The sequence below is a fragment of the Balaenoptera acutorostrata genome, chromosome 11 (genome assembly GCF_949987535.1).
Source record: "Balaenoptera acutorostrata chromosome 11, mBalAcu1.1, whole genome shotgun sequence".
Taxonomy (NCBI): domain Eukaryota; kingdom Metazoa; phylum Chordata; class Mammalia; order Artiodactyla; family Balaenopteridae; genus Balaenoptera; species Balaenoptera acutorostrata.
Window position 1 is genome coordinate 106416284 of NC_080074.1, and position 13183 is coordinate 106429466.

Genomic DNA, 13183 nt, shown 5'->3' on the forward strand with positions numbered 1-13183 from the left:
CTGGACCAGGGCTCGAACCCATGTCCCGTGCATTGGCAGGCGGATTCTTAACCGCTGCGCCACCAGGGAAGTCCAACCGTAGTCTTATTTTTGTGCAGACCCCATGTTCTCTTAGACTCCCCAGACCCCGTTGTGTTGAAAACAAACAAGCATGGCCTGTTCTCCTTCGTGATAAGAATTCATGCTCCTGGCTGGGGAGAGAAGGGCAGAGTATTTAAAAAGTCGTTTCTCAGCCTTTCCCCCTCTAACAAGTTATTCTCAAGAAGAAGGAGTGAGAGCCCAGGAGCTGGGGAATCACCCTCGGGCTGAGAGCCCAGGGGACTTGGCTCTGCTGAGGAAGCCTGGCTGGGCCACACCATGCCGGCCGGGTCAAGGCCAACGCCGCTTCCTCAAGAGCCCACCAACCGCCTGGAAGGAAGTAGCCAAGGTGCACCCATAATGTTAACACAGACCTGCAAAATGATGACAGATGTCACGGTGACATTTAAGAGTTGAGTAAGGAAACCAGGATAGGAAAGATCTTAAAACAAACCACACAGGAAGCTTGTCACAAGTCTCAAGTTTTTTATTTTCAGAACAGAAGCTGGTTTTATTTTTAAAAAGAGAAGGAGAAAAGAACGTGATAAATGCTAGCGAGGTGCCACTTCCGTCCTCCAGGCTCTGACTGCCAGCTCGCTCTCTTCCACAAAAATACATGGACTCGGAGGTGTCCTTAGAGAAGGTCTGGTCCAAGTCCTTTCCAAAAAGATAAGGGAGTCCGAGGCTCAGGGGAGGACGGCCTGACCTGCCCAACGTTGGAGGCGGGCAGCCCGGGACCCGAGCCCAGCTGCTTCTCCTCCGTGACCTGCACGGCGGGCGCGGGCCCGGGGACGGCGTGCCTCCCGCCTGCTAGACACACCACAGCATCTCTGGCTGGACCCCGCACTACAGGTGTTCCTAGAAAACAAGAAAAATGAAACTTTCGGGGCATTTCTTTTTGTGAATGGGGCCAGGGAAGTAAGTAAAAGGACTCAAGAAAAACAGCCCAGAAGGCAGGGGCTGACCCCCTGAGCACAAGGGCTGGTACCAAGTGTCGGGAAGAGGACGTCTGTCCCGGGGTGAGTGGGGCTGGCAGCCGGACCGGAACACGCCTGGCCTCCGCCAGACCCGCCGGGTGCCGGCAAGTGCAGCTCATCGGAACCCACCGCAGCCTCCCACCAGAACACCCGACGCCCTGCAGGTGTCGCAGCAGCGGTCACTCAGCAGGGAGACGGCCCTCCAAACAGGAGAAGGGGTGGGGCAGGGGGCCGGCCGGGGGCCATGGCTCGGACACAACGTCCTTCTCAGTCACTGAGATTAGGTAGCAGAGAAACAGCAAAGCTGGAGAGAGGGTGTGGGAACAGAGGGAGCAGCTCCTGGGCCCCCCAGGGTCTGGGCCCCAGAACTTTGACCACATGGAATTCAAAGGGCAAGAAGAGGGGTCCTGGGGAGGAGAGAAGGCAGGAAAAGAACAATTAGTTGCAAAATCCAACCAGCTGATCCTGGACCTGGTGTGCAAAGGGCTGGGAGCAGGGACATTGAGTGCAAACATGTTTCTCCCTCCCCGCCCCCCCCCCACGAGAGCAGGGAGGCTCAGGCCATCAGCCCCGTCTGTGACTCTGTCTTCTGTCAGCAAGCCCCCAAGAAATTGAGAGCGAGGAGCCCCAAGTGCAAAACGGAGGCCCAGAAAGCAAAAGTCACTGAAGCTAGTGGGTGACAGAGTCAAAGCTACAACCCATGACTTCTGGCCCTTTGTCCAGAGTTTATTACACCACACAAAGCTCCCCAGGCACAAGGAGGGAGGGAAACATTCCTACAACCTCCCCCAGCCCCATCCTACCGCAGGGTGGAGGGGAGTAGGTACCCCTGGCCTGGCTCTCAACTCTTCCTGCACTCTGACCTCCCCCCAAAATACTCATCCTGCCTCAAAGATGCCGAGAGCGGTCCTACAGCAAGACTGTCCGTGGGCAGCCCCTGGATGTGCCCTGTCACCAGGGAGGGAGGCGGGGCCGAGTGGGGCTTAGCCACCCTACTCCACGCAGCCCGCCTTCTCCCTAGAGACTCCTGTGCCCAGAGCAGAGGACAAAGGTCACCACCGCCCTTTCTGATGTACACCATGCTTCCTAAAGGAAGGACGGGGGGGAGGTGGATTTCCGACTCTTGCGGGCCCATGGGAGGCCCAGCTTACGTGGTTTTCTATCCAGAAACCCCACCAAAGCTGTTCTGAGCCAAGATCTGACCCAGCCAGCAACCAGCTGCAGGAAGGATAGGAGTTATGGGCACAGAGGGAGGGAGAGAGGGAGGGCAGCCAATGGCTGAGCCTCCACAGACCCTGTAATAACACTGGCACCGAACCCCAGCTGGATCCAGTGGCCACGTTGAATGCAACATCTGAGTATTTGTCATTTTTTGCAAGCAGCATCAGTGTGTGATGCGACACAAGTGGAAAGCACGGAGGTAGAAACACCCAAGAAAGGGTGTAGTTTGGTCCTTAGAGTATGGACCCTCCCCTCCCCCCAGCTGAGAGGAAAGGAGTGGCATTGAGGAAGATCCTGGGTGAGCTTCTCCCTCGGAGGAGGGCCACTGGGCAGCCCCCAGGAGCCCAGCTCTGTCTGGGAATTCATGGCCACAGATCCGGGTAGGAATGAGGAGTGTGTGGTGGGGAGGACCGGGCCTCCCCAGATCTCCTGCTGATTGTGAGGGGCACAGGGTGGACACGAGGAAACAACACACGCGTGCACGTACACACACACACACACACACACACACAGACTTTGCATCTGCCATCTGGAAGAAATGCAATGGACACATCAGGGGAGCATGGGATTCTGGGTCATTTCAAGGTGTGGGTCAAGGACCACTAACCACAGCCTAAAAGAAGCTGGCACGCCCAAGCAAGGGGGGTGGCCGAAGGCCCTGGGCCCCCCTTTCCTCCATTCTCCCCCGCAAGGGAGAGGAGTTAGGGTGAGGCGGGAGAAGCAAGAAGCAGAGGTGCCCCGCCCCTGGAGGCCAGGATTGGGGAAGGGCGTCGAGAGGAGAAGAGAGCCGGCGACCCTCCCCCCTCTCTTTAGCGGCTGTCTCCTTCCAAGCAGTCTTGACCCAAGGGGTTCAGAGGGGCGCCCTGGCTCTCAGCCCTGTTAACAGTTACCTCCCCCAAACAGAGGTTGATCCAGTCTGGGTGAGGGAAGGTCGCAGGGAGAGGGGTCTCCCAACTCCGGAGCAAGCCCCCAGACCCCTCAGTTTTGGGAAGCCACAGCCAGGGTGTTGACGTAGCCGTGGGCGCCCCCCTCGTCCTCCGAGACGCAGTGGCCCAGCTGGGGGGCTCCCGGCGCCGACGGGGCGGAGGGCGGAGCGCCGTAGCCCGCCCAGGCCCGACCCGGGGACGCCGGGGGCTCCCTGTCCCAGCAGCCCTCCAGGGCCTCCAGGCCGCGGCAGCCGAGGAAGAAGAGGTTCTTGAGCATGAAGACGGAGAACGGCTGCTGGTAGCTCACGGCCAACAGGCAGCGCAGCGCCAGCAAGGGTACGTCCACGAGGCAGCCGCCCAGCAGGCGCAGCAGGCGGCTGCAGCCTCCCGGCCGCGAGGCCCGGCCCCGGGGCGAGGCGGCAGCGGCGTGGAGCTCGTGGAGCCAGAGCACCGGCGAGGCGAGCGCGAGGAAGTAGGCGGCGAGGAGCAGGTAGCGCAGGTGCGCGGGCAGCGGCGCGCGGCCGTCCAGCATCAGCTCCACCAGGGCGGAGCTGTCCAGCAGGTCCAGGCACGTGCCCAGGAAGCAGCCGGCGGCGCGGTGCCGCTGGGGCTGCAGGAGCAGGGGGCCCGCGGAGCCGGGGGTGGCGCCCGCCTCTCCGATGGCCCGCACCAGGCAGTAGAGCAGCGGCGCCGAGAGCGCCAGGGTGAGGCGGAAGCCCGTGGTGCCGAAGGGCGCGCGCAGCTCGATGAGGTCCAGGATGGACGTGCCCAGGATGAGCACCACCTTGGGCGTGAAGGCGATGGAGTAGATGAGCCAGGCCAGGTAGGCGAAGGCGAACTCGCCGGCCGCGCCGGCCGCCCCCGCCGGCCCCGGGCCGCCCGCGCCCCCGCGGCCGCTGCGCGCCTTGGCTCCCGCAGCCCCGGCAGCGGGGGCGGCGGGCAGGTGCAGGGGCGCGGCGTGCGGGTGGTGCGGGTGGTGGGTGTGCGCGGCGCCCCGACGGCCCCGGCTGTTCTTGGCGAAGAAGATGGCCCAGCCCGCCGCGACCACCAGGTCGGTGGCGACCCAGGAGCACCAGTACAGGTCGGTGACAGCGATGAGGTACACGTCCAGCAGGCCGCCCTGCGCCAGCAGCAGCGCCACGGACAGCGCCTGGTAGCCCCAGCGGCAGCCCGGGCCGGGGGCGCAGCCGCGGCGCCCACCCCCGCGGCCCGGCCGGGCCCGGCGACCGCAGCAGCAGCAACACGAACGGCAGGAGGGGCCGGGGCTGGCGCCGCCCGCGCCCCCGACGGCCCCGGCCACGGCGCCCGCGCCCAGTTCGGCGGCGGTCATGCTACGCGGGGAGGTGGGCGTGGAGGCGCAGGAGGTGGCGGCGCTCCCCGGGGGCCCGGCGGGCACCAGCGGCCTGCTGATGCTGGCGCTCTCGTCGTCGTCCTCCCGCTCGGCGCCCGCGCTGCTGCCGCTGCCGCTGCCGATGTCGCCGCCGCTGCCGCCGCTGCTGCTGCCCGAGCCGCTCCGGCCGCGCGGGAACCGGGGCTGCAGCCGGGCGGGGGGCGGGGCCGCGCGGGGGGCGCCGGGCGCGGGGCGCATTGTCCTCGGCTCCCTCCCGCCTACCCGGCCGGAGCCGCGCACCGGAGCCGAGCCCCGTGGCCGGGCGCGCGCGGGCTGCTGCCGACGCGCGGTGACGGCGGCGGTGACGGCGCGCGGGGCGGCCCAGCCGAGAGCTGGGGGCGGGGCGGGGAAACCGGGATTGGATTCGGGGCCGGGAGGCGGGAAAGCCCGGCCGCCGCCGTGCAGGCAGGAAGAAGGGGAGGGGTGCCCGGGCGCGGAGTTGGGGCGGGGAGGACGCAGCGTCGGAATCGGAGGGGCGCAATGGGATCCCGGCGGCGGGATGGGAGGTGGTCGGCGAGGTCCCACCAGCTGAACCCCTGGGGCGTTAGGGACCGGGTGGCCTTGGTCTCAGTGTAGACCATGCCTTTGAGCACCAGGCTGGGACCTCCGCAGGCACCAGGGCAGCTTTGGCCTCTACTTCGTCCGGTGCCCTTTCCGCTGGGCCGTCCTGCCTCTCCCTAAGGCCCTTGAAAACCGAAGGAGGAACCAGGCCGCACTGATTACAAGGACCAGGACCGGGAGCCCCAAACATATATTTCTACATATTCATGTGCCCCGCTCTGGGTTCAGTGACCACCCCGGGGGGAGGTACCAATTTCCAGTGAATGGAGCAGCTCTCTGAATACAGATGCTTGGGAAGAAAGGAGCAGTAAAAGGACGGTGCGTGCGGCCCCAGGCAAGCAGGTTTTCAGTATTCTCTGACGTTCTTAAAGCGGGAATGGGAAACAATAGGAAGAGGCAGCTAGCAGAGGAAATTAAACACCTAGAGGTGCTTCCATGGAAACACAGGCCCAAAGCAGCGATGGTGAATGCCACAGACGGGGCCGTGGACGGAAACACCGCAGCCCTGCAGCTGCAAGCGCACAGCTCTGTACAGCCAAGCCGCGGCGCATGCGGGGTTTAGCGCCCGCAGCCCGCCCCGGGCATACAGCGGGTCCGTGTCCAGTCGTCATGCAGCCCAGCAGGTGTGGGGGGCAGCTGAGCTCTGGAGTGTGGTCTCAGCTCTGCCATGTGGCCTGTGTGATCTTGGACCGGTTATTTCACCTCTCTGACCCTAGCTAGGATTATCCAACTGTAAAAAGGGACCAACATCTACCTTCCCAGGCTGTTGTATGAAGAGAGGTCATGAGTTCGAAGGGTTTGGCCCAATGCCTGGTACGGAGTGTGTTAAAGGTAGCTGGTGTTATCACAATTCCATTTAGCTCATGTCTCAAGCCCCGGGAACACTTACTCACAGCACAGGCCACTAATGACTGTTTTCTGGGCTGGAGCCCTTCCCGAGGCCACGATCCGATCTCAGCTCCCCGGCAGCTCTGTGCTTCGTGACATGCCAGGGAGCAGAGCGGCTCTCGCTGGGAGCAGCGGTTCTTGGAGCTGGTCACAGGCTTCACTGTGTGAGAGATTCAGCCCTGCCCGCTGGCGCCAAGGCCACCCACACGGGGCAAGGGGGGAGCAAACAGCGCAGGTGGCCCGCATCCATGAGCGTCATAGCGGGTCCGGCGATGTCAGCACGGAGCCGGTCCAGGTGAAAAAGCGGGCTGGGAGCTGCCAACTGCTAATGGGACAGATTACAGCCTGGCTCCCAGCTCTCCCCCAGGGAGAACACCAGCCAGCCGCTAACCTGAAAGCTGGCCCACAACTCCTGCTCATGTCAGCGAAGCAGTAGAAGCAGCAGGAGCAGCTGATGCAGGCTGAGAACTGGGCTGCTGAGGCAACACTGGTGAACCTGTCCCCACCCCACCCCAGACCTGCTGCCCCAGCCACTCGCCCAGCTCCCTCCTGCCCTTGCCCGTCAGGCCAGCCCTCGCCCAGGGTGCCTCCTGAGGACGGGTTTCCTCCCTGGGAACTTGGGTTGTACCAGCCCTTTGAAGTTATCCTTGCATCTCTGGGAAATGGACTTCAGTTGCTCAGAGTAACTTCTGTATGAGATTCTTTAACCCAATTTCTTTCAGGTCTGAGGCTCTGAATAAAAAGACCACAGATAATAAGGGTAAGAAATCAGGGCACACGACAGAGTATGCTGGTGGTCCGAGTACCAGAGGGACCTCGGCTTTGCACTGGGTTATGTCTAATCTGTGTACACACTTGGGCGCATACATGCACACACACATACACAGAGAGCCTTCGCTTCAGCCCGTGATGGGCTTGACAAAGGTGTGGCTAGGATGAGAAGAAGGAAGTTAAGGCTTTCTTGTATATAAAGTGAGTACAAACATCCCACAGGGATCTGGAAAAGGGAAAACACCGTCACCGAGCAGCTCCTAAGCCCCCGAGGTCCGTGCTTACATCTTACATGCGATACCTGGGGACAGAGACAGAGGAGGGCACCCTGCTCCCAGCCACACAGCTCGTCCAGGGCAGACCTCTGGCTCCCAGCCCAGTACTCTCACCCACCTACCATGCTCCTTCTCACAAGCCTAGCATGGCATCCTGGGAGTCAGGGACAAACTAAGCAGTTTTCAATCCAAAAATCATTTCCCTGAGCACCTGTTAAATGGGCGGGGCTCATTTGGAGACCTGATACCCTCATCCTCCTGGAGCAGCGGCAGATGGGCCGGGAGGGAGGAGAGATGCCCCCGTCATCTCAGCAGCCCAGCAAAGCTCAGCGGGCAGGGCCAGCCCTCCCAGCACTGAACCAAGGCCCGGTCCTCACTGGCCCACCGTCTGTCTGTCATCCTGCCCTCTTCACTCCCACAGCGAGAATGAAGGGCAGGTGCAAAGGGCGCCGTCGACGGGCATGTGGGCCTCACCGGGGCTCCCCGTGGAAAGGCACAGCAGGCCCTCTGGTGCTCGATCACAGTCACGGCGCCGGCTCCCAGAAATGAAAGGGAAGTGAGCAGGGAGCTGTGGCTGGAGCAGGACGGGTCTGCGAAGCTTCAGCGTACTAGCAACTGAAGCCTCAGAACTCCTTGGAGAGTCTGTGACGATAACACTCCAGCTACCCCACTGCAGAGCGCCCCTAAGGCCCGGAGCCAGCCTGTGGCTTGGGCCACCCCATGGACGGCCCACAGTGAGCCGCTACCCTCGTGGGCAAAGGAGAAGGTCCGGCATCAGTGCCTGCAGGTGTCACTCAGCCCCTGGCCTGGGTGCCAGGGCTCCAGAGGCTAAAAACAGCAAGTCCTTCCCTAGGAGTCCAGGCTGGGAGGGAGACAGACACATAAACAAGAAAGCACAGTCAGGTATTGTGCAGGTTATGGCCAAATTCTATATGGGGCCTAGAGGAGCAAAGGACATGAGGACTATTGGGAAAGGTAAGCAGATGCTGGCTAGCAGCTGGGAGGTGGACTCAGGACTGGCGGGCGTTTCAGGGAGAAGGAGCAGGATGGACGGAGGACCCACAGTGTGAGGGAGCCAGGCACCGATGAGGAATTACGGATCCTTGGCTTCAGTGTGAAGTACAAGGAGAAGGGCCTGACGGGTAAACTGAGGGGATAGGCAGGGCCAGGTCACAGAGGACCTCGGGGGCCAGGCTGAGCTTGGGCTACATTCCAAGAGAACAGGGACCTCTTGAAAGCAGACATGTAACATGGACAGATTTGCACCATAGAAAAATTACTTTGCAGCAGAAACGATGGGCTGGAGGGGAGAGAAAATGGAAGCAGAGACTGTGTTCCATTCTGGCGATATTGTGAACAAAATGTAAAAGACCTCCCAGCTTACCAAAAACACCAGGTAAAACTGAACAGTTTAAATGCACAGTTAAGAGAGTAAGATGAACCCTTGGGGCCATCCATGAAGAGGAAACTGGAAACTGGAATGGCGAGTGAAGTACATGATGCTTCAGATGTGGGGTTGGTCTGATACAGTGGGGACCAGCCACAAGCAGCTACCTAAATCTGAATGTATTTAAATAAATATCAACTGGGACTTCCCTGGCGGTCCAGTGGTTAGGACTCCGTGCTTCCACTGCAGGGGGCCTGGGTTCAATCCCTGGTCAAGGAACTAAGATCCTGCATGCTGCATGGTGAGGCCAAAAGTAAATAAATGAATAAATAATAATAATACTAATAAAATTAAAAATAAATATCATTTGAAATAAGTTAAAATTTCAAATTCAGTTCCTCAGTCTCACTCACCACATTTCAAGTGCTCAGAAGCCCCATGTGACTGGTGGTTACTACACGGAACAGCAGATACAGAGCAATTCCATCACTGTGGCATGTCCTCTTGGGCAGCACTGGTGGATTTAATAGCCAAACAGAAACAGGAGACCTGGCATTCAACCCAAATGAGACAAGAACACAGAGCTGAGCTTCCTACATAAAACCAGGACTCAGTGAAAGGGTGAACAGAAAAATAGGTCTCCCACCCAAACAGGAAGGCCACAGGCAAATGAACAAGCATTGGCCTAGGCTTGAAGTGGCATAAAAATCTCTCCTGGGAATTCATAACCATTGGACTATACCACCCATAGATTTGAGATTTGCACAATCTCAAGCTGAGAAAGTAACATAAATATTGGTTGTAGGCTGGTAATAACCATGGATACCTAGCAAAAGCAAATACAAAACAGTTCTGGGGGGACATACCGTCAAACCAAGACTTAGAGGATTCCCACAGATAAAGCACCAGTAAAAGTCAGTTCACAATACCAAATTGCAAAACACAGAAGGAAATAACCCATCATGAATGAAAGCCAGTGTATGAAACATATAGCAAGATTAGACCCCCCCAGGAACTTCAGATGATGATGGCTATAATACCAATAGGTTTACAATGATTAAGAGCATAAAAAAGAATAAAATACTATGAAAAAGAATAGTGGAGAAAAAAGAAAGAATAAGGCAGGGAGAAGTACATCCAAGAATCACAGTGTGTGGATCTCTGTGAATTTTCTCCCCAGTGAAATAATCATAACTGGTGGAAATTATAAAAAACAACCATTTACACAACATTGTAATTCAACTATACTTCAATAAAAAATAAATTTAAAAAAACATTTAAAATTTCTTTCTTCTTCTTTTTTTTAATTTGGCTGTGACACACTGTTTGCAGGATCTTAGTTGCCCAACCAGGGATTGAGCCCGGGCCCCCGGCATTGGAAGTGTGGAGTCCTAACCACTGGACCACCAGGGAATTCCCCCATTTAAAACTTCTGAAAGTTGTCTTAGGGCATACAGCAAATGGAAAAATGTTTATTCAAGAAATCTGCTAAATCTCATTAAGAACAGTGAGAGTCTGTGGCATTGAAGCCACAACCTGTCCCCTCCCCTCCCCCAGCTCAGTGTGGCAGAAACTCACCTCCAGGTGAGTGTGGCCAAGAAGGGGCCCCTCCTCCCCATCTCTGAGTGTAGGACAGTAGTTTGTCTCCGGAGGGGCTGGTCACTGCATTTCTCATCTCCCCTCTCCCTGCCCCACAGCTTCATGTGCAGAAACTCTGTTCCACAAAAGCACAGCTGAAAGGCCTGAGGCTGCCTACCTCCACCCAGTCCCCACTCGTAGACTGGAAGCCCTAAGCTAGGTGTGGCAGGCCTTGGCTACCTTGAGCCAATCTCCCGTCCCAGCTCACTTGTAGGGTAGAGGTTCTGTGCAGGGAGAGGCAAACTGAGAAGACAAGGGGCTACGACCCCCTCCTCCCATCCCCTTCCAACTCATGGAAAAGATGTATCACTCTAAGAGAAGCAGGTTGCTGTACCCAGGTCCAGAGTGTTGGCATGGAGCTTTTGCCTTGGGTATAGAAACAGAGGGTTCTGTAGCTCAGGCTAAGGAGACTGGCTCACTTGGAACAGAGTGCAGGGAAGTTGAAGCCTAAGGGCACTACTGAAAAGAAGGAAGACCTTGGTGGTGAGTCACTTAAAGGAGGCTGGTCGTTCCCTGATGGAACAAGTGAAACAAACCAGCCAGGAGTTTAACAGAGAGACAGCTGAAAAGAAACCAGCTGGGGTCAGAGCAAGCCTCAAAGACTGGTCTTAAGAACTACCCCTGCAAAGGGGCCCAACTTTATCAGATCAGATGTGGAGCAGTTTATGTCCCAGGACATTGTCAAAAATAACAGAGCAACCAGGTAGCAATTAGTGGAGCTTAACAGTTCAGTGTGATACCAGTAGAGGTAGAGCTGCCGAAGGTTAACAAAGAGATTGGGGAAAAGACAGTCAATGAGAACCCAGCTAACACTGTGGCCATCCCAGGGGGCAGGGAGATTTGTGTACACATCAGAGGCTTCACGCTACAGGAAAAACAGACCTCACCGAATTCATCCACCCATATCACTAAGTAACAAAAAATCAAGTACCAATAACAAAAAATCCTGGCTTGGGGATGGGGGAGGTAAGGGATCACAGTTTCCAGAGTTGCTACAATATATGATCTTAAATGTCCAGTTTTCAACAAAAAATTATGAGACGTAAAGAAATAGGAAGTGTGACCCATACACAAGGAAAGAAATACAAACGATAGAAACTGCTTCTGAGGGGCCCAGATATTGGATTTACCAGACAAGGACTCCAAAGCAGCTATTATAATATATTCAAAGAACTAAAGGAAACCATATTTAAAGAATTAAAGGAAAGTATGATGACAATGTCTCATCAAATAGAGAATGTCTATAAAGAGATAGAAATTATAATAATAAAAAGAAAGAACCAAATGGAAATTTTGGAGTTGAAAAGTACATTAGCTAAAATATAAAACTAATAAGAGGGACTCAACTGTACATTTGAGCTGGCAGAAGAATCAGCCAACTTAAAGATACATTGATAGAAATTAAACACTCTGAAGAACAAAGAAAAAAGAATTAAGAAAAAAAGGAACAGAACCTCAGAGAGAGATGGGACACAACTGATTGCATCAACATACATACGATAGGAGCATCTGAAGGACAGGAGAGAAAAAAGGAGCAGAAAAAAAGATATTCAGGGAAATAATGTCTGAAAGCTTCCCAAATTTGATGAAAAACATTAATCTACACATCCAAGAAACTCAAAAACTCTGAGCAGGGTAAGTGCAGAGATCCACAGCCAGACACATCACAATCAAAACGTTAAAAGATAAAGACAAAGATAAAATCTTGAACAGAGCAAGAGAAAAAACACATCACAAACAAGGGAATTCCAAGAAGAGTGACAGTAAACTTCTCACCAGAAAGAGTGGAGCCTAGAAGGCAGAGGGATGACATATTAGAAGTCCTGAAAGGAAAGGTGAAACAAAATTCTTACACCCAGCAAAACTGTCTTTCAAAACTGAAGGTGAAATTAATACATTTCTTGATAAACAAATCTGAGAAACGTTGCTGGCACACCTGCCTTATAAAAAATACTATATAGAAGGAAGTTCTTCAGGCTGGAAACAATAATTCAAATCCACACACACACACACAAAAACAAAGATTGCCAGTTAAGGTCATTATATAGGTAATTATAGGAAATAATGTAAATATGTATTTCTTCTCCTTTCTTATAACTTAGTTAAAAAGCAATACCATCTTTTCATCAAATGGTGCTAGAACAACTGGACATTCACAAGCAAAAAAATGAATCTAGACACAGACCTTACACCCTTCACAAGAATTGACTCAAAATGGATTCCATACCTAAATGTAAAATGCAAAAGTAAATATAAAAGTCCCAAAAGATAACAAGAGAAATAACCTAAATCTTGGGGTTTGGCGATGACTTTTTACGTACAACACCAGAAAGACATGATCTATAAAAGAAAGAATTGGTAAACTAGACTTTATTAAGATTTAAAATGTCTGTTCTGCAAAAGACACTGCCAAGAGAATAAGAAGACAAACCACAGACTGCGAGAAAATGTGTGCAAAAGACACATCTGATAAAGGGCTGTTATCCAAAATATACATAGGATTCTTAAAACTCAACAATAAGAAAACAAACAACCCAATATTAAAAATGGGCCGAAGAACCTTAACAGACACCTCACCAGAGAAGATATACAGATGGCAAATAAGCATATGAAAAGATGCTCAACATCATTTGTCAGCAGGGAAATGCAACTTAAAACAACAATGAGATACCACTGCACACCTATTAGCATGGCCAAATCCAGAACACTGACAACACCAAACGCTGGTGAGGATGCAGAACAGGAACTCTCATTCGTTGTCAGCGGGAAAGCAGAAAGGTACAGCCACTTTGGAAGACAGTTTGGAGTTTTAACAAAACTAAACACATTCCTTTCCAGCAGTCATGCTCCTTGGTATTTACCCAAAGGGGTTGAAAACTTATGTCCACACAAAAACCTGCACCTGGATATTTATAGCAGCTTTATTCATAATTGCCAAACTTGGAAGCAACCAAGATGCTTGGCTCAGCAGGTGAAATGATAAATAAACTGGGGAACATCCACACAATGGAATACTATTGAGCACTAAAAAGAAATGAGCTCTCAAGCCATGAAAAGACATGAGGAAACTT

The 13183-nt window shown here is 54.4% G+C and overlaps 1 protein-coding gene across 1 annotated transcript; it reads right to left on the bottom strand.

The window, feature by feature from the left end:
- Positions 1 to 2720: 2720 nt before the first annotated feature.
- Positions 2721 to 5173, bottom strand: TMEM121B (transmembrane protein 121B). Its single transcript, XM_057557570.1, has 2 exons — positions 4815 to 5173; positions 2721 to 4668 (listed from the first exon to the last, which is right to left on the bottom strand). Exons 1-2 carry the CDS (start codon positions 5171 to 5173, stop codon positions 3255 to 3257), a joined length of 1773 nt encoding a protein of 590 aa, XP_057413553.1. The 3' UTR covers positions 2721 to 3254.
- Positions 5174 to 13183: the final 8010 nt, after the last annotated feature.